This window comes from Mobula birostris, chromosome 29 (genome assembly GCF_030028105.1).
Source record: "Mobula birostris isolate sMobBir1 chromosome 29, sMobBir1.hap1, whole genome shotgun sequence".
In the NCBI taxonomy this organism is placed as follows: domain Eukaryota; kingdom Metazoa; phylum Chordata; class Chondrichthyes; order Myliobatiformes; family Myliobatidae; genus Mobula; species Mobula birostris.
The window spans coordinates 25124542-25152304 of NC_092398.1; the positions used below are offsets into that span (position 1 = coordinate 25124542).

General features: G+C 44.2%; 1 protein-coding gene across 1 annotated transcript; it reads right to left on the bottom strand.

Annotated features, from left to right (window-relative positions):
• Positions 1-30: 30 nt before the first annotated feature.
• Positions 31-27638, bottom strand: LOC140190122 (DLA class II histocompatibility antigen, DR-1 beta chain-like). The gene is made up of 4 exons (XM_072246619.1): positions 27403-27638; positions 25992-26248; positions 13514-13795; positions 31-203 (listed from the first exon to the last, which is right to left on the bottom strand). Exons 2-4 carry the CDS (start codon positions 26038-26040, stop codon positions 100-102), a joined length of 435 nt encoding a protein of 144 aa, XP_072102720.1. The 5' UTR covers positions 26041-26248; positions 27403-27638; the 3' UTR covers positions 31-99.
• Between the last annotated feature and the right edge of the window lie 125 nt (positions 27639-27763).

Here is a 27763-nt window from a genome sequence, read left to right on the forward strand (position 1 = left end):
GCGCCGAGCACCATCTCTGCCGAGCGCTTCGACCCCAGCCCCGGCCTCCAGCAACAGGCAAAGCCGAAGATTTGGGGCCTTTCCTCTGGAGATTCTCGATCACACAGTAGCAGCGGCAGCAAACCAGGCATTTCGGAAGTTCTCCAGATGTTTCTCCATGCTTTTCACGTCCGTCTCCATCACATCAGGATTGTGCACGGCCCCTATTTAACAAATACGATATCATTTCACCAGAGAGGCCGCACGCGCTGCATCGCGCCACCATCTTCTCCTCCCTTTTTGCCACTGTGGCTGAATTTTTGCTCAAAGTAGACAAGAGCTTGGGGAACAAGATTGAACTTCTACATGGAAATTTAGCATACCTAGCCAATCTATATGGCGAAATGAACATTCTAAATATAAATGAGAATTTCAATTTAATCCAGGCAAAAAGTGCAGTGTCCACTTTTATCAGAAAGTTGGAAATATATAAGCAAAATATTGGGTGAAAAATATTCTCACAGTTTCCCTGCATGGAAAGTATGGCTCTCCCTTTCACAGATGATGATTTGCAAAAGTACTGCTTACACCTGCAGTCACTGAAAAAGGATTTTCCGAGTCAATTTGAACGATCTGGAAATTCCGGACCAGGTGTTTAACCCATTTCTTTGCAAGGTGGAAGAACAGCAAGGGAGCTCGCAAGAAGAAATGATCAAAATTCAGTGTGATGAAAAAGCAAAAATGCTTTTCAAAACTGTCGGCTTTTGTGATATTTGGCTACACTGTCATAGAAAGTTTCATGGTCTTTGGAGAAGAGCCAAACTGCTCTTCATTGCATTTCCATCCTCTTACCCTGTTGAAAGATGCTTCATTGCAGTGAATCACAAATTCACAAAAGCAGAATTGCTTGGTCATTGTTATATGTGGGGACTTAAGGCTTTTGCTGTCACAACTTGAATCAGATATTTCAACTCTTGCTAAAAACCTTCAAGGTCAAGGCTCATATTGATATCGAAGCTGCTGTGCAGTGTGTAGGTACAGTGTAAGACAAATAAGAATTTAAAGAAGAATCAGTTTTCTCATGTTAGCATATAGTAGACATGTTATTATGCTATGGGGGTGCTGGAAAGTACATTGTGGTAAGTATAAAGGTGCTTTAGGAGGGCATTAGGCTAAAACCTGTTCAGAAACACTGACCTACACAAACTCCTGTCACCTGCCCTAATTTGACAAACTCTATCCCATCTCGTCCTTTTACAGCATGGGAGTCCCAGTCAATGTGTGTAAAGTTAAAATCACCTTCTATAACAACCTTATGTTTCCTGAAACTGTCTGTGATCTCCCTACAGATTTATTCCTCTAAATCCCTCGGACTGTTGGGTCGTCTGTAATATAGTCCCATGAACATAGTCATACCTTTCTTTTTTCTCAGAGTGCCTCACTAGACGAGTTCCCCAGTCTGTCTCGATTGAGCACTGCTGTGACATTTTCTTTGACAAGTAATGCCAGCCCTCCTGCTTTAAACCATCCTACTCTGTTGCATCTAAAACAGACCCTGGAATATTGAGCTGCCAGTCCTGACCCTCCTACAACCAGGTCTCACCAATGGCTATAATATCATAACTCCAAGTGTTAATTCATGCCCTAAGCTCATCCACCTTTCCTACGCTACTTCTTGCATTGAAATATACACAGCTCACTGTACACCCATGATTGTGGAGCCAAGTTTCCATCAAACTCAATGTATAAGTTTGCTGAATACACTACAATTGTAGGCCATATCTTGGGTAATGATGAGTTTGAGTACAGAGAGGAAATTAAGAACCTGATGGCATGGTGCGAAAACAATAACCTATCCCTCAACGTCAGCAAGACGAAGGAATTGGTTGTTGACTTCAGAAGGAGTAGCGGACCGCACGACCCCACTTACATCGGTGGTGCCCAAGTGGAACAGGTCAAAAGCTTTAAGTTCCTCGGGGTCAATATCACAAATGACCTGACTTGGTCCAACCAAGCAAAGTCCACTGCCAAGAAGGCCCACCAGTGCCTTTACTCCTGAGAAAACTAAAGAAATTTGGCCTGTCCCCTAAAACCCACACTAATTTTTATAGATGCACCGTAGAAAGCATTCTTCTAGGGTGCATCACAACCTGGAATGGAAATTGTCCTGTCCAAGACCGGGAGAACCTGCAGAAGATTGGCAACACAGCCCAGCACATCACACAAACCAATCTTCCGTCCTTGGACTCACTTTACACAGCACGCTGTCGGAGCGGTGCTGCCAGGATAATCAAGGACACAACCCACCCAGCCAACACACTTTTTGTTCCTCTTCCCACCAGGAGAAGGCTCAGGAGCTTGAAGACTCGTACGGCCAGATTTGGGAACAGCTTCTTTCCAACTGCGATAAGACCGCTGAACGGATCCTGACCTGGATCTGGGCCGTACCCTCCAAGTATCCGGACCTGCCTCTAATTTTTTTTGCACTACCTTACTTTCCCTTCTCTATTTTCTATTTATGATTTATAATTAAAATTTTAATATTTACTATCGATTTGTACTCCAGGGAGCGCGAAGCGCAGAATCAAATATCACTGTGATGATTGTAGGCTCCAGTATCAATTGTTTGGCGACAATAAAGTAAAGTAAAATTAAATTTCAGGACATGCAACCTTTCAAATCCTGACTTAGTCTGAGGTCTTACCAACATCTGTCTCAACAATCTCTCCGCTAACTGTTCTGGCACTCTAGTTCCCATCCCCCTGCAACTCTAGTTTAAACCCCACCCTGAAGCACTAGTAAACCTTCCCACTAGGATATTAGTCCCCTTCCCTTTCAGGGGTAAACCATCTCTTCTGCACAGATTCCACCTTCCCCTCTCTCCCATCTCAGTCACTAAAGCTTGTAACTCCTCCAGAGTTGTCATAGATCTCTTGGTGGCCTCCCTCACTCGTCCCCTTCTTGCATGGTCATCCAAAAATCTTATGTGCTTCCTCCTACATCAACTCATTAGCCACGTGTTAAGCTGTATAAACTTCCTATTCACCCCTTTTATTATGACACACCAAATCATCACTGGTGCAGCCAATTAGTCTTAGAAGTCACGTAATTTGTTTTCTGTTTTTGAAGACCTGTGTGCAGACAGGGTGTTTCAATTGATAGCAGTAAAAATACACCTATATCTGGAAGGTCCAACTGCTCGTGAACCAGTGTCCAGGTAAAAACTACACCATGAAACAAAAGAACTCTCCAAGCAGCTCCGCCAAAAGCACAAGTCAGGAGATGGATACAAGAAAATTTTCAAGTCACTGAATATCCCTTGGAGTGCAGTTGTTGATCATCAAGAAATGGAGAGAATATGGCACAGCTGTAAATCTGCCCAGAACAGGCCGTCCTCAAAAACTGAGTGACCATGCAAGAAGGGGACGAGTAAGGGAGGCCACCAAGAGATCTACAACAACTCTGGAAGAGTTACAAGCTTTAGTGGCTGAGATGGGAGAGACTGCACTTACAACAACTGTTACCGGGTGCTTCACCAGTCACTGCTTTATGGGAGAGTGGCAAAGAGAAATCCACTGTTGAAAAAAACTCACATGAAACCTTGGCTAGACCTTGCCAGAAGGCATGTGGGAGACTCTGAAGTCATCTGGAAGAAGGTTCTATGGTCTGATGAATCCAAAAGTGAGCTTTTTGGCTATCAGACTAAACACTGTGCTTGGCATAAGCCAAACACTGAACATCCTCAAAAACACACCATCCCTCCTGTGAAGCATGCTGTGGGGATGCTTCACTGCAGCGAGCCCTGGAAGGCTTGTGAAGGTAGAGGGTAAAATGAATGCAGCAAAATACAGGGAAATCATGGAAGAAAACCTGATTCATTCTGCAAGAGAACTACGACCTGGGAGAAAATTTGTTTACCAGCAAGACAATGACTCCAAGCATAAAGCCAAAGTTACAGAGGAGTGGCTTAAAAACAACAAAGTTAATGTCCTGGAGTGGCCAAGTCAGAGTCCAGACCTCAATCCAATTGAGAATTTGCGGCTGGGCTTGAAAAGAGCTGTTCACTCACTACTCCCGTGCAATCTGACAGAGCTTGAACAGTTTTGTAAAGGAGAATGGGGAAAATTTGCAGTATCTAGATGTGCAAAGCTGATAGAGACCTATCCACACAGACTCAAGGCTGTAAATGCTGCCAAAGATGCATCTACTAAATACTGACTTGAAGGGGGTAAATACTTATGCAGTCAATTATTTTGTGTTTTATGTTTGTAATTAATTTGGATCACTTTGTTGAGATACGTTTTCACTTTGACACGAAAGAGTTATTTTCTGTTGATCAGTATAAAAAAGCCAAATTAAATCCACTGTGTTTTAATAGAAAATGGAACTTCTGCGGGGGTGGGGTATGAATACTCTTTATGGCACTGTATCTATCAATATTATGTATCACAATGTACTGCTGCTGCAAAACAACATTCATGACCTATATCGGTGATACTAAACCTGATTCTGAAATAATAGTACTATCACTGGCTTGAATTTATAGTAAATGTATTTTTGTTAAAGAAAAAAGGTGGGGACACTGTTCCCGGCACTTGTAGAATTGGCTGCAGTCCAAGGTCAAAATAACTTCCTCTGTTCGACGTGAGCTTGTATTCAATCATCCAGTTAACCACATACAATTCAGGGTCAGAACATTCTGGTAAACGCTCTCTGCAATGAAAGGGACGAAGGCTTGGTATGGTTGACTTCAATGACAGCCAGGGGGTTGCAGTGGTTCAGGCCTCTGATGAAAGCTTCCAAAGTGAAACGCTGGCCCCGAATTTACTCGCAGATAAATCAAAGTAGGTGACATCTTTGCCGTTATAACCAAGTCACAGGTCCGTTCTCGAGAACCACGAAGCTGTGCTGGAGTAGATTGTCTAACTGATGTGCATTCCAGATAAACACAAATTAGAAGGATAGTTTAACAGTCAAAGCCATTCTGAGTTGGGAATGAGTTACTTAAGACAAGGTGACTTCTATCTCCAAAGTTGCAGATTGCATCTACCAGTTACAGTTTCAATCTCTTTCCTCTCATGTTAGACATCACAACATCAATGCCTCAACAAGCTCTGTAGAACTATACAGCATAGAAACAGGCCCTTCAGCTCAACTGGTCCATGCTGGCCAAGATTCACATCCAAACCAATACTACTTGTCCACATTTGGCACACATCATTTACCCTGTTTGCACTCCCTGCCGTCCCCTCTTCTCCCTCTCCCCCACCTTGAAATCTTTCTTATCCATGTATCTTTCAAATGCTGCTGTCCTGCCTGCCTCAATCAATTCCCCTCGTAGTTTGTGGAATTATGATGTTTGTGGCCATGACAGAGACTTGGCTGCACCAGGGCAGGAATGGATTCTCAATATTCCTGGATTTCAGTGCTTTAAAAGGGATAGAGAGGGGGGAAATAGGGGAGGAGGGGTGGCATTACTGGGCAGGAATACTATTACAGCTACAGAAAGGGTGAGTAATTTAGCAGGATCCTCTTTTGAGTCAATATGGGTGGAAGTCAGGAACAGGAAGGGTGCAGTTACTCTACTGGGGGTATTCTACAGGCCCCCTGGTAGCAGCAGAGATACAGAGGAGCAGATTGGGAGGCAGATTTTGAAAAGGTGCAAAAATAACAGGGTTGTTATAATGGGTGACTTTAACTTCCTTAATATTGATTGGCACCTGATTAGTTCCAATGGTTTATACAGGGCAGAGTTTGTTAAGTGTGTCCAGGATGGATTCCTGTCACAGTATGTTGACAGGCCGACGAGAGGGAATGCCATATTAGATCTAGTATTAGGTAACGAATCGGGTCAGGTCACAGATCTCTCAGTGGGTGAACATCTGGGGGACAGTAACCGCCGCTCCCTGGCCTTTAGCATTATCATAGAAAAGGATAAAATCAGAGCGGACAGGAAAATTTTTAATTGGGGAAGGGCAAATTATGAGGCTATAAGGCTAGAACTTGCAGGTGTGAATTGGGATGATGTTTTTGCAGGGAAATATACTACGGACATGTATAGGGATGTTTAGGGATCTCTTGCGGGATGTTAGGGATAAATTTGTCCCGGTGAGGAAGATAACAAGTGGTAGGGTGAGGGAACCATGGATGACAAGTGAGGTGGAAAATCTAGTCAGGTGGAAGAAGGCAGCATACATGAGGTTTAGGAAGCAAGGATCAAATGGGTCTATAGAGGAATATAGGGTAGCAAGAAAGGAGCTTAAGAAGGGGCTGAAAAGAGCAAGAAGGGGCCATGAGAAGGCCTTGGCGAGTAGGGTAAAGGAAAACCCCAAGGCATTCTTCAATTATGTGCAGAACAAAAGGATGACAGGAGTGAAGGTAGGACCAATTAGAGATAAAGGTGGGAAGATGTGCCTGGAGGCTGTGGAAGTGAGTGAGGTCCTCAATGAATACTTCTCTTCGGTATTCACCAATGAGAGGGAACTTGATGACGGTGAGGACAATATGAGTGAGGTTGATGTTCTGGAGCATGTTGATATTAAGGGAGAGGAAGTGTTGGAGTTTAAAATACATTAGGACAGATAAGTCCCCAGGGCCTGACAGAATATTCCCCAGGCTGCTCCTCGAGACGAGGAAAGAGATTGCTGAGTCTGGCTAGGATCTTTATGTCCTCGTTGTCCACGGGAATGGTACCGGAGGATTGGAGGGAGGCGAATGTTGTCCTCTTGTTCAAAAAAGGTAGTAGAGATAGTCCGGGTAATTATAGACCTGTGAGCCTTACGTCTGTGGTGGGAAAGCTGTTGGAAAAGATTCTTAGAGATAGGATCTATGGGCATTTATGGATTAGATTATGAAGACACGCAGTCCTCTCTTATTGTCATTTAGTAATGCATGCATTAAGAAATGATACAATATTTCCTCCGGAGTGATATCACAAAACACAGGACAGACCAAGACTGAAAAAACTGACAAAACCACATAATTATAACATACAGTTACAACACTGCAACAATACCATAACTGATGAAGTAGTCCATGAGCACAGTAAAAGTTCAAAGTCTCTCAAATGTCCCACATCTCACGCAGACGGGAGAAGGAAGAACTCTCCCTGCCATGCCGACCACAGTCCGATTCTGAGTCATCCGAAAACTTCAAGCTCTGATCAGCTCTCCGACACCGAGTACTGAACGCCATCTCTGTCCGAACGATTCGACCTCAATCTTGGTCGCCAACAGCAGGCAAACCGGGGATTTTGAGGCCTACCCTCCGAAAGGTTCCCGACCACACAGTAACGACAGCAGCGAACGAGTGTTTCAGAAATTTCTCCAGATGTTCCTCTGTGCTTTCACATCCCTCTACATCAAATCAGAATTGTCCACGGCCCCTATTTAACGGATATGATATCATTTAGAGTTCTTTGAGGAGGTGACCAGGCATATAGATGAGGGTAGTACTTGGAGTACTGTGTCCAGTTCTGGTCGGCTCACTACAGGAAGGATGTGGAAACATTGGAAAGGGTACAGAGGAGATTTACCAGGATGCTGCCTGGTTTAGAGAGTATGGATTATGATCAGAGATTAAGGGAGCTAGGGCTTTTCTCTTTGAAGAGAAGGAGGATGAGAGGAGACATGATAGAGGTATACAAGATATTAAAAGGAATAGATAGAGTGGATAACCAGTGCCTCTTCCCCAGGGCACCACTGCTCAATACAAGAGGACATGGCTTTAAGGTAAGGGGTGGGAAGTTCAAGGGGGATATTAGAAGAAGGTTTTTTACTCAGAGAGTGGTTGGTGCGTGGAATGCACTGCCTGAGTCAGTGGTGGAGGCAGATACACTAGTGAAGTTTAAGAGACTACTAGACCGGTATATGGAGGAATTTAAGGTGAGGGTTATATGGGAGGCAGGGTTTGAGGGTTGGCACTACATTGTGGACCGAAGGGCCTGTACTGTGCTGTACTATTCTATGTTCTATACGGATATATACACACATAGTTCTCCAACTGGGACAAGCCCTCTTCTCATTACAATCGTCGGGATGAGGTTCAGGAGGCTGAAGAGCCAGCTTCTGCCATCAGATTTCGGAACAGTTCATGAATCCATGAACACTGTTCTCTTTTTTTGCACTAATTTATGATCTATGCACCGTACTGCCGCTGTAAAGCTACAAATGATCAGAATCAGGTTTATTTTCACCGGTGTATATTAGCAGCGGCAATAAATGATTTTAGAGAAAGAAAATTAAACAACCAAGTAAATCAATTACAGAAGTATATGTATATATTGAATAGATTAAAATATATATTTAAAAGAAGTGAGGTAGTTTTCATGTTTTCAATGTCCATTTAGGAATCTTATGGCAGAGGGGAAGAAGCTGTTCCTAAATCGCTGAGTGTGTGCCTTTAGGCTTCTGTACCTCTTTCCTGGCAGTAACAATGAGCCAAGGGTATGTTGTGGGTGATGGGGATCCTTAATAATGGACATTGCCTTTCTGAGGTACCGCTCCTTGAAGATGTCTTGGATACTACGGAGGCTAGCACCCAAGATGGAGCAGACTAATTCTACAACTTTCTGTAGCTTCTCTCGGTCCTGTACCTGCCCCCTACCATACCTGACAGTGATGCAGCCTGTCAGAATGCTCTCCACAGTATATCTACAGAAGTTTTAAAGTGTTTTAGGTGACAAACCAAATCTCTTCAAACTTCTAATAAAATATAGCCACTGTGTCGCCTTTTTTATAGCTGGATCAATATGTTGGGACCAGGTTAGGTCCTCCGAGATCTTGACACCCAGGACTTGAAATCGCTCACTCTCTCATTGTGTCCTATACGAAACTTATGATTTAAACTGATCCCGATACTGACCACCCTCTGGGTGAAAAAGTTGCACCTCAGGCTCATAGTGAATCTCTCTTCTCTCATTTTAAACCTACACTCTCTAGTTCTTGATTCCCCAACGCTGGGAAAAAGACTGCACATTCACCCTAAGTATGCTGTTCAGGATTTGGCAAGGTGGAAATGAGGAGGATCAAAGTGAGCAAGGTTAGGAAGGAGGAGGAGGAGGAGGCAAAAGCAATCTCCATAATTCCCTCCATTTAAGTGACACCCAACGCCATCCCCTCCCATTTGTCCCTCCCACCCACATTTGCCACTAATCCCCCAGGCACCTTGATAACCATCCCCCATCATAAACCAAGTCCTCCTTCCATTTATTCCCTCTCACCTATTGCATGATGGGCATGTGGCCAAGTGGTTAAGGCGTTCGTCTAGTTACCTCAAGGTTGCTAGTTCGAGCCTCAGCTGCGGCAGCGTGTTTGTGCTCTTGAGCAAGGCACTTAATCACACATTGCTCTAGTCTGTGCGAGGAGTGGCGCCCCACACAGACTTCCAATCTGTGCCTTGTAAGACATGAAAAATGCCGGACGCAGGCCTCTCATAGTCTGAGTCGATGCTGCCCCCCCACCTATTGAACCCATTTCTTCACCCCCTGTGAATCAGTCTGCACTGCCTCCTCACACACACCCCTTCAGCACAAATCTCTGAAACCACCCCCTTAACCTCAGCACCCCCACTCATCACTCACTCCATATTTACCTGCTCACACTTTGCACAGACCTGGTTAGCTTCAACCAGTACTCCAACCCTTCAGTCCCACCATCTGTAATCACCTTCCAACCCCTGCACCACCCAGTAACACACACACTCAATGCACCCACACCTGAATCCCATGCTCTGCAACTGTCTCATTCTTTCCACCCTCTGCACCATTCTTCACCCCACCCTCTGCATCTACCTTCTCAACACCTAATGCACCCACCCTTTTAAGTCCATTACCTCTCCCCCTCCCTGCGCACCCACACATCACTCCCATTCTCTGTAGCCACCCTTCTGAATCCATCTGCTCGACACCCTATCCCTGTTCCATCTAAGCCGTCCAGATGTGTGGCTGCGCAGTTACTGAAATGCTCCCGCTCACATACCCTTCGTAGCTGTGCAGCTGGAATTTTCTTTAGTGCTCACTGCGAACGTGGATTCAGTTTTTTGAATTAAATCATATGTAAATCTGGGAACAGACTACAAGTGGAACATTTAGATGATCTGATCAGGGCTAAGAAGTATCTTTCAGCTGAATGACGTTTACAGGCAATGGATTCGTAATAAAGACAGACAAGAAAAAGTTTATGAAACTAGCAAGACTTTCTTTGTTGTGCTGTATTTAATTATGCCCTTCAATTAATAAGTAAAATAAAATGTATGTGATTCTAAAAACGCAAACACGAGAAAATCTGCAGATGCTGGAAATTCAAGCAACACACACACAAAATGCTGGTGGAACGCAGCAGTCCAGGCAACATCTATAGGAAGAAGTACAGCTGACGTTTCGGGTCGAGACCCTTCGTCAGGACTAACGGGAAAAAGACATAGTAAGAGATTTGAGAGTGGGAGGGGGAGGAGGAGACCCGAAATGATAGGAGAGGAGGGGGAGGGATGAAGCCAAAAGCCTCTGATCTGGGTTGACATTTACATGCCAGATGGCACCAAATTAATTAGCTTGTTTATTTCGGCTTTTTTCTCAAAGACGTGCTGGGTGCGCTCTGGCTACCGCTGCACACCTGCATTCTTCGCGGCCCGAAGGCTGGGGACCACTGCCCTAGAACTGCCCATCACTCTCCGGGCCTCATTAGGCATTTGTCAAATCCGCACTTGTAGTATTGTGAGCAGTTTTATCTGAGAATAGATGTGCTTGCGTTGGCGAGGGTTCAGAGGAGGTTCACAGGAAATGATCCTGGGAACGAAAGGGTTAACATGCGGACAGCATTTCACAGGTGAAGGGAAAGTAGTGTCAAGGAAGCAGGGTGTCAGTAGAAGGACTTAGATTGGGAGAATTGGCAAAGAAGTAGCAGATGGAACAGTATCGGGAAGTGTATTTTGGCAGAAGGAATAAAGGCGTAGATTATTTTTCTGAATGGAAGGAAATTCAGAACTCAGAAGTGCGAAGGAACTTGGGAGTACTTATGCAGGATTCCCTAAAGGTTAATTTGCAGCTTGAGTCGGTGCTGAGGAAGGCAAATGCAATGTGAGCATTTGTTTTGAGAGGACTAGAACATAAAAGCAAGGGCGTGATACTGAGGCTTTATAAGGTACTGGTGAGACCTCACTTGAAGTATTATGAGCAGTTTCGGGCCTCTTATCTAAAAAGGATGTACCAGGTTTAGAGAGGGCCCAGAGGAGGTTTATGAGAATGATCCCAGGGAGGAAAGTATTAACCGTGAGAAAACACAAATCCGAGGTGCAAAGGGAATTGGAGGTCCTCGAACAGGATTCCCTAAAGGTTAATTTGCAGGTTGAGTCAGGAGTAAGGAAGGCAAGTGCAGTGTTACCATTCTTTTATGCTGAGGCTTCATAAGAGATTGGTCTTACGCAGTTTGAATATTGGAGAGGGTCCAAATGAGGTTAATGAGAATGATTCTGACAATGCAAGGGTTAACATATGATGAGCATTTGATGACTCTGGGCCTGTACTTGGTGGAGTTTAGAAGAATGATGGGGGTGGGGGGTGGGGATGTAAATCTCATTCAATCCTATCAAATACTGAAAAGCCTAGATAGAGTGGACGTGGAGAGGATGTTTCCTCTCGTGGGGGAGTCTAGGAGCAGAGGACACAGCCTCAGAATAGAAGGACATACCTTTAGAACAGAAGTGAGAAGGAATTTTGTTAGGTAAGTCCCTTAATTCATTGCCATAGACTGCTCTGGAGGCTACGTCACTGGGTATATTTAAAGATGAAGTTGATAGGCTCTTGATTATTAATGGTGTCAAAGGTTACGGGGAGAAGGCAGAAATATGGGGTTGAGAGAATAATAAATTAGCTATGAAATGCCAAAGCAGATTCACTAGGCCAAATGGACTAATTCTGCTCTTATAATTTACGATCTTATGGTGATCAGCATGGTCCAGTTGGGCTGAAGGGCCCATATCTGTATTACTCCATGACTGATGTAGAAAGGGGAGATACTGGTCCTCACCAGGTTACAGCAGGATTCTGTTCCTGCGAAACAATCGTAACCTGAATGGGTTGAAAATGTGAACCAAATCACCCAATCATGTGGCAGCAACTCAATGCATCAAAGCATACAGACAAGGCCAAGAGGTCCAGTTGTTGTTCAGACCAAACATCAGATTGGGGAAGAAATGTGATCCAAGTGACTTTCACCATGGAATCTAGTCAAGATGGCTCCTGTGTACAACGTCCTCCTGGTCGACATCTACCAGATAGTCCATGAAACTGTTTATTTCATTTCTTTTACGTCTGCTTTTCATCTTAACTGTGTTTCTGAAACTGTTAAGAGCCTGTGATTTACAGTTTGGAGATCAATTGAGTGATCTAGTGCTTTGCTGTCTCCGGGAAGATTCCAGGAAGCTCAAACAGCCTCAAGGTGAAGCAGCTTAAAGATAAGGCAGGGGCCAATAATCGACTCCGTTTTGCCGATTAAAGTGTCGAGGAAGATTGAATCTGAGGCAACTGCTTGCCTTTTGATTGCAGGGATGGATTTCTCTGCTGTGAGAGGAGTTTGTGTGGTGCCTTTCACTCACTGTTGTTGGCAGGAAGGCCTCTGTGTTTGAGTGGTCTCTCTCTCTCTCCCGCTGTTAGTCAGAGGACATTACCAAGGTTCTGAATTTATGGATTGGACTATAGACTTTTTCAGTATTATGATTTTTATATTCTGTGTTTTCCCCTGTTCTTTCACCTTATTGTTGCAGAGCATGTTTTGTTAGTTTTTTGTGCAGGGGAGGGGGTTTAGGGCTTGATGTTTTTGTTAGTTTTTTACGTGAGGGAGTGGGGTTTTGGTGGGTTGATGTTCTTGTTGCATTTTGACTTTTTTCCTGCAGGGTGGGGGTTTGGGGGGGTTGATGTTCTTGTTAAGTTTTGATTTTTTTGTGCAGTGGAGGGTGAGGGTTGACGTTTATCTTTGAATGACTTCCATGGATTTCTTTTTTTTTGTGGCTGTCTGGAGAAGATGAATCTCAGAGTTGAATACTGAATACATAGATTGATAATAAATGTACCTTTGAACGATGCTGATGCACGACGGGGTGGTTTGAGTACCTCAGAAATTGTTGAGCTCGCGGGATTTTCAGGCACAAGTCTCGAGAGTTTAAAGTGAACAGTGTGAAAAACAAAAAAAAAAAATCATCTACTGAGTGGCAGTTGTGGGCAAAAGTGCCTTGTTAGTGAGATTTCAGAGGAGAATGGCCAGACTGGTTCCAGCTAACAGGAACACGACAGTAACTGAAAGAACCGCCTGATACAACGTTGGTGTGCGGAAGAGCGTCACTGAACGCAAACATTTCCAACCTTGAAGCGGATGAGCTACAGCAGCATAAGACCACGACCTTACACTCAATGGTCACTTTATTATGTAGAGGAGGTGCCTGATAAAGTGGCCACTGAGTGTATAATATAGTGTTGGACAGAGTGTGAACCAGATCATCACCAGTACACGGGACCCCAAATTACTCAGACACTGAGCCTTACCCCAAACTGCATGCAGCTTGTCAGGGACGCTCAGATGCTCGATTTCACAAGTGTAAGTGTCACCCTTCCCGGGGTCAATTTCGACCTGTAGCCGGACTTGGAACATCCTATCCTGGTTGGGTAAAATTTTCGTCATTAGCACTTCCTGATCGATCGCCACACCATTCCGCAGCCACGTTGCGTGGATTTTCTTGGGATAAAATCCATGCACTTGGCATGTCAGGGCCAAGTTATTCTCTCTGTTCTTCAGGTGTCTTGAGGTTATTGTGATCGTCGGCTTCGCTGCAGTGGACAGAAATACATTGAAGCTGAACTTGGTTACAGGATCAGAAAAAGTAAAGAGCAACGGAATTTCAAAGTTCAAAGTATGTTTATTATTAAAGCATGTGTACGATATACTTTATGTGAGAAGACTGCTGAACGGATCCTGACCCGGACCTGGGCCGTACCCTCCAAATATCCGGACCTGCCTCTCGGTTTTTTTGCACTACCTTACTTTCTATTTTTCTATTTTCTATTTATGATTTATAATTTAATTTTTTAGTATTTACTATTGATTTGTAATCCAGGGAGAGTGAAGTGCAGAATCAAATATCACTGTGATGATTGTACATTCTAGTATCAATTGTTTGGCGACAATAAAGTATAAAGTATACAACCTTGAGATTCCACCATAACGGAATGCTGGAACAGACACAATGGGTCGAATGGCCTAATTCTGTTCCTATGTTTATTCACCTCCCTAGATGCTGCCTGGCCTGCTGAATTTGTGTGTGTGTGTGTGTGTGTGTGTGTGTGTGTGTGTGTGTGTGTGTGTGAGAGTGTGAGTGTGAGGCAATCCGGAACTGCTTTGGATTGCCACCATCTGCAGAATCTTTTGTGTTTAGAAACTGTCCCCGGTCATCTGCCTCTCACCAGCGGTATGGTTCTTTCAGTCACTCCCAAGTCACGAGTGTTCCAAGAACTGTCAGTAACCCAAAGTTTCCGTAAGGTGGAAATACTTAGAAATGAATATTTGCATGGTGAGGTTAATTAGTTACAGGTTAGTGCATATCAGAATCAGGTCTGATATCAATGACATAGACTCAGTGTCCACTTTATTAGGTACGCCTGCTCATTAATATAAACCTCTAATCAGCCAATCATGTGCCAGCAACTCAATGCATAAAAGCATGCAGACGTTGTCAAGAGGTTCAGTTGATGTTCAGACCAAACATCAGAATGGGGAAGAAATACAATCTAATTAACTTTGACCATGGACCAGATGGGGTGGTCTGAGTATCTCAAAAACTGCTGATCTCCTGGGATTTTCATACACAACGGTCTCTAGAGTTCACAGAGAACGGTGCGACAAAGAAAAAACATCCAGCGAGCGGCAGTTTTGTGGGTGAAAGCACCTTGTTAATGAGAGAGGTCAGAGGAGGATGGCCAGACTGGTTCAATCTGACAGGACGAGGACAGTAACTCAAATCACCATGTGTTACAGCAGTGGTGTGCAGAAGAGCATCTCTGAACGTACAACATGTCACACCTCAAAGTGACTGAGCTGCAGCAGTGATTCCCAAGGGGAGTGCGGTATTGTATGATGTCATGGGGGAAGAGTGACACCCCTACTTGAGGCTCGAGACCTGACCGACCATTAGTAGACTAGGCACTTCCGACAAAAAGGATGAGGCACTGGAACACACAGGAAGAACCACAGCTCAGCAGGCGGTGAGCACCGTCATCACAACAAGTCTGAAATCTGACAATCTCATCCAACCTTACCAACCAAACAGACATTATTGGGGATGCATAAATTAACAAACAGGCTGTCCAACAGTTACCCTTGACTGGCAGCACGGAACGAGTTCGTGCAATTTAATAGTTGATAGGTCAAGTACACCCTCTCAACCTTCGCAACAGATCTATGGAAAACGGGTCACGCAACGATACAGCGCTGGCCGGAACCAAATGGAGAAATAGAGTCAATCAGTGAACCCGTCAACACTGAGGAATCCTCTTGAGGTGTTCAAAGTGACCTCAGCTTCATATGTGCGGTCAAGAACCATCTTTGGGGATTACGAGACCTTACTTGATTGGTCAATTGTGCTAACTGGAATAGTAAGAAGATAGCCTCCCAAACACAAGCTCTGTCCCGACTAACATTCGATTCCAATCTGAATCCTTGTCAATGTAATTTTTGCAGTTGTGATCGTCTTCACCTTTGCCTCGCTGTTCCTTTGCATACCGCTGCCACCGTTCCATCCGTGTCAACTCACTGCCGTCAGCATCCGATAGGCATTCCCAGTGGTGTTAATTTTTTTATTTTAATTTAGCCCCGTTAACAATGGTTAAGTATGTACGGTGCGATCTCTACAAGTTTGAAGGCGGTGAAGCTTTGGATTCTAATCCTGCTAAGAAACAGAAATTACACAAAGTGTGTCAATACAAAGTTACATACCTGGAATATGGTTTTATTCCATCCCATTAGATCAGCAGCGCCCCATGTTTCCTATTTGTAATACTGTACTGTCTAATGAATCCATGAAACCATCAAGATTGCAGGAACGCTTCTGCAAAAAGACACCCTGAAAAGGCTACTTATGGTATTACTGGGTTCTAGAAGATGAAAGAAGCATTGCAAAACCATTGCACACTCAAGTCATTTGCCAAGAAATGACCTTGTTTGTGGTCTCGTTGCTTCTTATATAATTTCCAAAATGATAGCAAGGTGTGGAAAATCTCATACAATTGGTGAAAGATTAATAATGCCGGCTTTATGACAAGTGCTCACCACTGTTCTCAAAATGGAAACCAGTATTTTAAAATAATTTCCTCTATGCAATAGCTCATCGTATTGATGAAATGAGTGCAGACGTGGAATATCAACTTTGCACAGAGTCACAAAAAAACAGAATTTGGGATACAACTGGATGAGTCAACAGTGTAAGGCAATGCGGCATTGCTAATGTCATATGTACAGTTTGTAAAATGTATATTGAGGATGAAAGTATTTCAATTAGGAACATGAATTCTTGTACAAGAGATGGAGCACCATATATGACAGGTTGCCATGCCCGGTTTAGTGGCATTAATGAAAAAGAAATTCCAAGTCTGTTTGCAATCCATTGTGTAATTCATCGTCAACATCTCGCAGCCAAAAACTTCAGCTCGTGAGTTTTTTCAAGCATGACTCTTGTAATATCTGCTATCAACAAAATTAAAGCTCATCCATTAAATAGCAGAATATTTCACCATTTATGCCAAGATAACAATGCAGAGATTGAACGCATGCTTCTTCACACTGAAGTGTATTGGCTGTCAAAAGGCTGCTGCTTAAAACATTTCTTTGATCTTTATGACACTGGTGGAAGTCAACAACATTGAACTTCTATATGGAGATGTGGCAAACGAAGCCAATCTGTATGACAAACTGAATATTCTAAATATGAAACTGCAGGGTGAAAACTTCAATTTAATCCAGGCAAAAAATGCAGTGTCCACTTTTATCAGAAAATTGGAAATATGTAAACAAAACATTGGGAGAAGAATGTTCTCAGTTTCCCTGCATGGAAAGTATGGCACTCTCTTTCACAGGTAGTGATTTGCAAGAGTGCTCCTTACACCTGCAGTCACCGAAGAAAGATTTTCAGAATTGATTCAAGGATTGGAAAAATCCAGAAATTTCAGATTGGGTAATTAGCCCATTCCTTTGCAAGGTGGAAGAACAGAAAGGGAGCTTGCAAGAAGAAATTATCAAAATTCAGAATAAGGGAGAAGAAAAAATGCTTATTTAAAAATGTCGACTTTTGGGACTTCCAGGTTGAGCATGGAGTGACTGGGTGCGTGTGAGTGTGGCTCCCAATTTTTATTGAAAATCTACCTGTTTATCTTTGCCGTATGCTCAAGATAACTGAATATTTAACATTGTGAACAACTTGGGACGTTGCTAGACACTGAAATGGCAAATAAAATGTACCTTCGAAGTAAAACTGGAGAAAAAGATAGCAAAGCCTCGAGCAAGAAAGCTGATGTTACAGTAATGGTGCTGTTGCACGTTGCTGGACCTGGACCTGCACTGCCCGATGACTTGGAGAGGCTTTGTTTAGTACTTCTTACTGACATGATGCAAGTGGGGAATTCTGCCCTAAACAGAGAACTTGAAGATGCTTTGTCACCAGTGAATGCTACCATGGAACAAATTATGTCTTATTATCAGTCGCACGACGAACGCATTCGTGAGGTTGAAGATGGCCTGAATGATTACAGTGACTGGCTGGTGAGCGCCGAAGCCGCCATTGCAGCGTTGCAGAGTGAAAATGCATTTCTGAAGGGAAAGCTAGATGACCTCAAAAATCAGTCGCAGAGATCCAATTTGAGAGTGGTCGGCATTCCTGAAAATTTGGAAGGTTCGAACCCTGTTAAATTTATGACCGAGTTTCCTGACAAAGTACTGGGGACAAATTTCTTCCCAAGGCCTCTCGTGTTTTTGCGTGCTCACCGAGGCAGGCCTAAACCATCCGGTGTCTCTGAAGCTAAGCAAACAAGACCAAGAACGTTCCTGGTTCTCTTTCACTTCTTTAAGATAAGCAATGTATCAATAGATGGAAGCAGAAGCTGTATTTCCGTGGACATCGTGTGTTTTTTCATGAAGATTTTAGTGCGGAGCTGGGGAAAAAATGAGCAGCTTTCAAGGTGAAATCCCTGCTTTACGGGAAAGGGGTCAGGTTTGGCCTCTTGTATCCTGCCTGGCTCCGGATCATGCATGAAGGTAAAAAACATTATTTCGATTCACCAGAGGCGGCCAAGGAGTTTTACCATTCGCACCGGGGAGAAGAAGAACGAGAAGAGCAATGACTTTTTTTTAGGTTATTCATGCAGCATTGAAGGGGCCTCCTGCCGAGGCAAACTGTTAATTTTCGCAATCCACTTCTTTGTTCATTTTTTTCCATTTTAATTTGAGGAACACAATTGGGTCGAACTGCTGTGCTGCGGAATCTGATTAACAAAAACTTTCAACCAGCAAAATGTAAACATTCGGGATTTGTATCTCTGGCATTTAGTTTCCTAGTTTTTTTGAGATGTTTTGCTTGACCTGTGTTATCCTTAGCCTATATATATTAAAGGTAGAATAAGTGACGGTATAAATTTTAAGGAGGGGAGCCACCCTAGATTAGATTGAAAGTTTGGTTGTATGGGGAACGCTTTGGAAATTTTTTGTTTGGTAATGCCTGCTATCATCCTCAGTTGGGGAGGTAGATCTAGTTTTCGGGGGTTAATTGGGTTTTTTTGTTGTTTGTGTAAAGGGGTGGGGGGGAGTGTTTTGGGGTATTTCCATGGCAGCTTATTGTTTTGTGTGTTATGGATTGGCCAGACTTTCTTTTCATTGTGCATTATTGTGTGCAGCTTGTGCCCTCGCACTGTTTGGATTGTAGGTCCTGTTTGTCTTTTGATATGGTTAACATGAGTGCTGCTGATGGAGTCCACCCTGTGAGGTTTACTTCTTGGAATGTAAAGGGGCTCGATGGTCCTGTTAAAAGAGCTAAAGTTTTCTCTCATCTGAAACAATTAAAAGTAGATATACTATTTCCACAAGAGACACATTTAAGAGTGGAGGACCATAATAGACTTTGTAAAGCGTGGATTAGTCAGGTTTTTCATTCCAGATTTAATAGTAGGTCCAGGGGAGGTGGCAATATTAATCACCAATAGAATGCAGTTTACACCATCTGATGTAATCAGTGACCCTAATGGTCGTTTTATTATAGTCTCTGGATCTCATTTTCAGATACCTGTCATTTTGGTAAATGTTTATGCCCCTAATTGGGATGGTCCACTTTGCAAATAAGGTTTTGTCATTAATACCTAACCTGAATACACACCAGCTAACCTGTTCAGGAGATTTGACCTGTGCTATTGACCCACTGCTTGATAGGTCTAGCTCTAGGGGAACATTTTCTGGTATAGCAAAGGCCTTCTCAATGTTTATGCAACAAAATCCAGGGCAAAAATCAAAAAGGGCCACTTTTCAACATAATTGTATAAGGGCTAAGAGTGTTGTAAAAGCAAGCCTGAAGGCTTTGTGTGTCAATGCAAGGAGCATTCATAACAAGGTGGATGAATTGAATGTGCAGATAGTTATTAATGAATATGATATAGTTGGGATCACAGAGACATGGCTCCAGCGTGACCAAGGATGGGAGCTCAACATTCAGGGATATTCAATATTGAGGAGGGATAGACATGAAAGAAAAGGAGGTGGGGTGGCATTGTTGGTTAGTGAGGAGATTAATGCAATAGAAAGGAAGGACATTAGCCGGGAGGATGTGGAATAGATATGGGTAGAACTGCATAACATTAAGGGGCAGAAAACGCTGGTGGGAGTTGTGTACAGGCCACCTAACAGTAGTAGTGAGGTTGGGGATGGCATTAAACGTGCAATAACGGAACAGCAGTTCTAATGGGTGACTTCAATCTACATATAGATTGGGTGAACCAAATTGGTAAGGGTGCTGAGGAAGAGGATTTCTTAGAATGTATGTGGGATAGTTTTCTGAACCAACACGTCGAGGAACCAACTAGACAGCAGGCCATTCTAGACTGGGTACTGAGCAATGAGGAAGGGTTAGTTAGCAATCTTGTTGTGCTAGGCCCCTTGGGTAAGAGTGACCACAATATGGTGGAATTCTTCATTAAGATGGAGAGTGATATAGTTAAATCAGAAACAAAGGTTCTGAACTTAAAGAAGGGTAACTCTGAAGGTATGAGACATGAATTAGCTAAGATAGACTGGCAAATGATACTTAAAGGGTTGACAGTGGATATGCAATAGCAAGCATTTAAAGATCGCACGGATGAACTACAACAATTGTTCATCCCAGTTTGGCAAAAGAATAAACCAGGGAAGGTAGTGCACCCGTGGCTGACAAGGGAAATTAGGGATAGTACCAATTCCAAAGAAGAAACATACAAATTAGCCAGAAAAAGCAGCACACCGGAGGACTGGGAGAATTTCAGAGTCCAGCAGGGGAGGACAAAGGGCTTAATTAGGAAGGGAAAAAAGATTATGAGAGAAAACTGGCAGGGAACATAAAAACTGACTTTAACAGCTTTTATAGATATGTGAAAAGAAAAAGATTGGTTAAGACAAATGTACATCCCTTATGGTCAGAAACAGGTGAATTGATCATGGAGGACAAGGGCATGGCAGACCATTTGAATAACTACTTTGGTTCTGTCTTCACTAAGGAGGACATAAATAATCTTCCGGAAATAGTAGGGGACTGAGGGTTTAGTGCGATGGAGGACCTGAGGGAAATACATGTCAGTAGGGAAGTGGTGTTAGGTAAATTGAAGGGATTAAAGGCAGATAAATCCCCAGGGCCAGATGGTCTGCATCCCAGAGTGCTTAAGGAAGTAGCCCAAGAAATAGTGGATGCATTAGTGATAATTTTTCAAAACTCTTTAGATTCTGGATTAGTTCCTGAGGATTGGAGGGTGGCTAATGTAACCCCACTTCTGAAAAAAGAAGGGAGAGAGAAACCGAGTAATTATAGACCATTAAGCCTGACATCGGTGGCGGGGAAAATGCTAGAGTCAGTTATCAAAGATGTGATAACAGCACATTTGGAAAGCGATGATATCATCGGACAAAGTCAGCATCGATTTGTGAAAGGAAAATCACGTCTGACGAATCTCATAGAATTTTTTGAGAATGTAACTAGTAGAGTGGATAGGGGAGAACCAGTGGATGTGGTATATTTGGATTTTCAAAAGGCTTTTGACAAGATCCACACAGGAGATTAGTGTGCCAACTTAAAGCACACGGTATTGGGGGTATGGTATTGATGTGGATAGAGAATTGTGTGGCAGACAGGAAGCAAAGAGTGGGAATAAACGGGACCTTTTCAGAATGGCAGGCAGTGACTAGTGGGGTACCGCAAGGCTCAGTGCTGGGACCCCCATTGTTCACAATATATATTAATGACTTAGACGAGGGAATTAAATGCAGCATCTCCAAGTTTGCGGATGACATGAAGCTGGGCGGCAGTGTTAGCTGTGAGGAGGATGCAGGGTGACTTGGATAGGTTAGGTGAGTGGGCAAATTCATGGCAGTTGCAATTTAATGTGGATAAATGTGAGGTTATCCACTTTGGTGGCAAGAAAAGGAAAACAGATTATTATCTGAATGGTGGCCGATTAGGAAAAGGGGAGGTGCAACGAGACCTGGGTGTCATTGTACACCAGTCATTGAAAGTGGGCATGCAGGTACAGCAGGCAGAGAAAAAGGCGAATGGTATGCTGGCATTCATAGCAAGAGGATTCAAGTACAGGAGCAAGGAGGTACTACTGCAGATGTACAAGGCCTTGGTGAGACCACACCTAGAGTATTGGGTGCAGTTTTGGTCCTCTAATCTGAGGAAAGACATTCTTGCCATAGAGGGAGTACAAAGAAGGTTCACCAGGTTGATTCCTGGGATGGCAGGACTTTCATATGATGGAAGACTGGATCGACTAGGCTTATATTCTCTGGAATTTAGAAGATTGAGGGGGGATCTTATTGAAATGTGTAAAATTCTAAAGGGTTTGGACAGGCTGGATGCAGGAAGATTGTTCCCGATGTTGGGGAAGTCCAGAACGAGGGGTCACAGTTTGAGGATAAAGGGGAAGCCTTTTAGGACCGAGATGAGGAAAAACTACTTCACAAAGAGAGTGGTGAATCTGTGGAATTCTCTGCCACAGGAAACAGTTGAGGCCAGTTCATTGGCTATATTTAAGAGAGGGTTAGATATGGCCCTTGTGGCTAAAGGGATCAGGGGGTATGGAGAGAAGGCAGGTACAGGGTTCTGAGTTGGATGATCAGCCATAGTCATACTGAATGGTGGTGCAGACTCGAAGGGCCGAATGGCCTACTCCTGCACCTATTTTCTATGAAAATGGTTATATGGAACCTTGGAGATTTTTGAATCCATCAGTTAGGCAATTCTCTTTCTTTTCTCATGTTCACCACTCCTATTCCAGGCTAGACTATTTCTTTATAGAGAGCTCCTTGATACCAATGATTAGACAAATTGAGTACACTGCTATAGTTATATCTGATCACTCGCCCGTGAAACTGGACCTATGTTTTCCTTTAAACATTAGAGAACAGCCTCTGTGGAGACTTAACCCCCTTTTGCTTTCCAATGAGAAATTTTGTAGTTATATATCGTCTAACATTGACACATTTTTCCAGACCAACAAAACTGAGTCGGTATCGTACTCCTTACTTTGGGAAACTTTAAAAGCTTACTTGAGGGGTCAAATAATATCTTATACTTCACATGCCAATAAAGAGCATGGGAAGGAAATGTAAGTGTTATCGCAATCTATTTTGGACCTGGATAGGCAATATTCTGAGGCACCCACTGCAGAATTACATAAAAGCTGGGCTGATTTGCAAGCGAAGTTTAATCTTCTCTCTACAAACCTATCAGAACAATTAATTCTTAAGACACGTTGCCTCTATTATGAAAATGGTGACAGGGGGAGCCGGCTTATGGGAGAGTCAAGCTGCATCACGACTTATTCCCCAGATAAGAGACACGCACCAAAGCTTGACAAGCAATCCAAAAGAGATTAATAACATCTTTGCAACTTTTTATTCCTCTCTATATGCCTCAGAGTTTCCATCAGATATAATGAATATGGAACATTTTTTTGATAATTTGGAAATACCAAAGGAACCAGAGGAGGTGGAGAATTTAGATTGGGCTCTTGGGCAGGAAGAGATTAATAATGCCATTATGGCTATGCAGAGTGGTAAGTCCCCAGGTCCTGATGTTTATCCAATAGAATTTTATAAGAAATTTAAGGATAAGCTCATACCGGTCCTTCTAGAAGTGTTTCAGGAATCTTTGGAGAATGGTCCCTTACCCCCTACTCTTTCACAGGCATCTATTTCACTTCTTCTTAAAAAGGACAAGGACCCGACTCAATGTGGATCATATCGCCCCATCTCACTTTTGAATGTGGATGTGAAAATTTTGGTGAAGTGCTTGCGTGCCGTTTAGAACGCCCCCTTCCCAAGATAATCTCAGATGATCAAACAGGTTTTATTAAAAATTGCCATTCTTTTTTTAATATCCGTCAACTGGCTGACGTGGTTTACTCACCCAGTGTTTCTCCGAGTCCGGAGGTTGTTATTTCCTTGGGCACGGAGAAGGCGTTTGATAGAGTGAAGTGGGTATACTTGTTTAGTGTTTTGGAGAAATTTGGATTTGGCAGAATATTTGTAGCCTGCGTTAAGCTATTATATCACTTGCCTTTAGCGTGTATACAGACAAATTATTTTCGATCTGACTATTTCCCATTAACACGTGGCACGCACCAAGGCTGCCCATTGTCCCCTCTTCTTTTTGCAATTGAGCCTCTTTCTATTGCACTTTAAGTCAACTACATTATTTCAAGGTGTTAGGAGAGGGAACGTGGAACACCGTGTATCCCTATATGCTGATAACCTCTTACTTTACATTAGCAACCCTGCAAGTAGCAGTCCTGCTATTGAGTCATTATTAGGTCAATTTGGAGCCTTCTATGGCTATAAACTGAACCTTCAAAAAAGCAAATGATTTCCCATTAATAACTTGGCCCTAGAGATCCGACAGGAATCTTTGCCTTTTCTTTTATCTCAAGATAGTTTTGTATACCTAAGAATGCACATTACTTGCTCTTTTACATCTCTGTTTGAAGCTAATTACAGGTCTCAGGTTAGCCAAATGAAGGCTGATTTTGAAAGATGGCGCAGTTTACCCCTTACTATAGCTGGGAGAATTCAATCAGTGAAAATGACTATACTTCCCAGATTTCTTTATTTGTTCCAGTGCTTGCCAATTTTCTTATCTAAGCTACCCTTCAAATCAGTCGGCCAAGGTATAACCTCCTTTATTTGGGAAAATACGGTCCTAAGGGTTAATGAGCGCACTCTCCAAAGAGGTCGTGACATAAGTGGAATGGGTCTTCCTAGCTTTATTCATTATTACTGGGCATCAAACATTCAAAAGGTATTATTTTGGCTCCACCAGCCAGATATAAACTGGTGCCCGCTTGGGACATGGTCTTGCCACTCCTCGTCTCTCCCAGCTTTACTGTATTCTTCCTTACCATTGAAATCCTCTCAATTCACATCTAACTCAGTCATGCTCTCCACCGTCAAAATTTTTAATCAATTTCGCTCCACTGTAAGTTCACATCAGCTTCAGTTTTGGGTCCCATTCATAGAAACCATCTATTTCTTCCCTCCACAATCAATTCATCTTTGCAACAATGGGGTTTGAACGGTCTTGTGCGCATTAAGGATTTGTACACTGTTAACATATTGATAGTTTTGATAAACTGTGCAGTAAATATAGCCTTCCGCATAATCATTTTTTTAATACCTGCAGATTCGCCACTTTGTCAAGGAAACATTTCCCTCTTTTCTTGGTCTACCACCTGCTATGTTGTGGGAAAAACTCATTCTTTGCTTTAATGATAAAGGGCTGATCTCTGTACTATACTCTCAGCTGATGTCTTTGAGGCATCACTCCTTGAAGATTCCTGAATGCTAAGGAGGCTCGTACCCATGATGGAACATGACTGAGTTCACAACTTTCTGCAGCTTCTTTCAACCCTTTGCAGTATCTACACCCCCTACCCCCATGTGCAGCCAGTTATACCTCTCCACGGTAAATCTGTAGAAATTTATGTGCATCTTTGACATACCAAATCTCCTCAAACTCGTAATGAAATGTAGTCACTGTCGTGCCTTTTTGTAACTGCCTGATTATGTAGGACCCAGGATAGATGCTCAGAGATATTGCCACCTAATAACTTGAAATTGCTCACTCCCTCCACTTCTGATTCCTCTTTGAGGACTGGTGCATGTGTTCCCTTGTTTTGCCCTCTCTGTCAGCCTCTGCCACACAGCCTGCTTGAACATCGCTTTGAAAACAAAACTTTAATTCCACTTCCCACTCCCATGCCACGGCCTCCTCTTCTTTCAGGATGAGGCCACACTCAGGTTGGAGGAGTAACATCTTATATTCCACGTGGGTAGCCTCCAACCTGATTGCATGAACCTCGACTTCTCGAACTTCCAGTAATGCCCCCCCCACTTCATCATTCCCCATTCCCTTTTCCCTCTCTCACCTTACCTGCACATCACCTCCCTCTGGTGCTTCCCCCCTTTCTTTCTTCCATGCCCTTCTATCCTTTCCTATCAGATTCCTCCTCCTCCAGCCCTGCACCTCTTTTCCCAATCAACTCCCCAGCTCCTTACTTCACCCCTCTCCACCTCCTAACTCTGACTCCTCAACTTGTTTCTCCAGTCCTGATGAAGGGTCTCAGCCCGAAACGTTGACTGTACTCTTTTTCATAGATGCTGCCTGGCCTGCTGAGCTCCTCCAGCACTTTGTGGGTGCTGCTTGGATTTCCAGCATCTGCAGATTTTTTTTTTTTTTTGTGAAAATAAACTTACCCGTCAGAGCTTGAACAGCCTGGTGAACGATCTCCATGGCAAAAGGCATGTCATTAACATAGCGGGCAACATCTATGATAATCTTTCGATTGCAGTTCAGATCGTCCACGAAAGACTTTACAGTGGATTGATGGCCACAATCTTTCCTGTGGCATAATCAAAGCGAACAGCTACTTCGCCAGTGTAAGCAAACTGCAGGGTAGCCATTGAGAACTCCAAACCTTTACCAGAGAAAGTCACTTGACCGATGTGCATTCCTGGCAAGTAAATAATAATCGATCCATTAACCATTTGTGAGAGTGAAATGGTTCATTTTAAAACCTTAAAATTAATCAAACTGAAAGAACAAATTTTTCTCTCCCTTCTGTGGATACCACACCATTCTGACAGCAAAAAGGTGCCACTCCTCCAGAGCCACCTCTCCCTCCCACCGTAAAACTCCAATAGTTGGGATTTGGTGGTGGTGCTGCTGACCTTTCACCCCCACTCTCGGCACCCTCCTTTTCCTCAGCTTGATGCCCACGTCCCCACCCGCCTCTTCACCCAAACCCCTCCTTGCCATCGAAGTGCCCTTCCCTCAACACCTGTCCCCACAGACATCTCTCCTCACCGTCCACACCCAACTCTCCACCCACCCCCTCTCTCCCTACCCACCCTCGGTGACTACTTCCCTCCCTCTCCAAACATCCTTGGCAGTCCCTCCCCACCCACTCACCCATGGCCCCCTCCCCTCTCAATCTCCATGCCCTCTATCCTCCCCACTCTCTGCACTCCCACAACTCCACTCCTCAGCCTTCCATCCCACCCTTAGCACCCCTTTCCCTCCCCACACACCTTTGGCACCCTAATTCCTTTCCCACACAACCATCCCCAATGACCCCTCCCCTTCTGCCATCCCCTCAACGATACTCAATCCACTCCTTTCCCTCCCTACTTGCTCTCTCACAGTGCGTCCTTCCCTTCCCATGCCCATTCGATGCCCTCTCCCCTCTCCTTTGGAACCCCCTGCCCTCCCATGGTGCCTACTCCACTACTCTCCATTGGCACTCCCTCCTCCCCACCCTCCATTGGCACCCTTCCCCTCAGCTCTCTACCCTCCTTTGGTGCTCACTCCCCACCCTGCCTCAATGTCACTCCCCTGTCCTCCCCATCCTCCATCGGTGCCCATTCCCCTCCCCTCTTAACTTTCCCTCAGTTCTCCTCCCCACCCTCCCTTGGTGCTACTCTCTCCACCTTCCTTCAGCGAGGTCTCCCTTTCCCTCCTGACCTTTACCCTCCCCTCCCTCCCTAGTTGCCCTCTTCCCTCTCTTGCCCACCCTCCCTCAGTGTCCCCACCCCCCTCTACCTCCCTACGCTCCATCGGTGCCCCCTCCCCCGGCGCCTCCCATCCCTGGGGCGCTGCGCTCCTCACCCAGGGCAATGGAGCCGTTGTGGAGGAGGAGGAGGAGGAAGGCGGCGAGCAGAGAGGGAGAGCGGCGTCGCCTCACGCCGGCCGGCGGCTCCTGAGACAGCGGGAGGAGCAGCTGGCTCACGGTTCGCGGAGACGGCATCATTCCCCACATCCCTTCCGCCGAAGGCTGAGGACCTCGTCACACAGCCGCTACGCACGAAACCGATCGCCAGCCGGCAGGTCCCGTAACGGGAGGCGATCGATGTAGAAGTTTCCCCGACTGAGTGGGCGGCCGCTGCCACAGACAGGCGGGGCGAGGCGGGAGGGAAGGCCTTTTGTTTCAACTTGGCGCTTTATTGTCAATGAGACTCAACAACACACG

Bases quoted from the DNA above. Each gene is read 5' to 3' on its own strand.
- LOC140190122 (XM_072246619.1), bottom strand. From the start codon at position 26,040: ATGCCTTTTGCCATGGAGATCGTTCACCAGGCTGTTCAAGCTCTGACG. The intron at 13,796-25,991 runs GTAAGTTTATTT...TGTCCACTGCAG, and splicing joins GGCTGTTCAAGCTCTGACGG to CGAAGCCGACGATCACAATA. The intron at 204-13,513 runs GTAAGGCTCAGT...TTTGTTAAATAG, and splicing joins CAAGCTGCATGCAGTTTGGG to GGGCCGTGCACAATCCTGAT.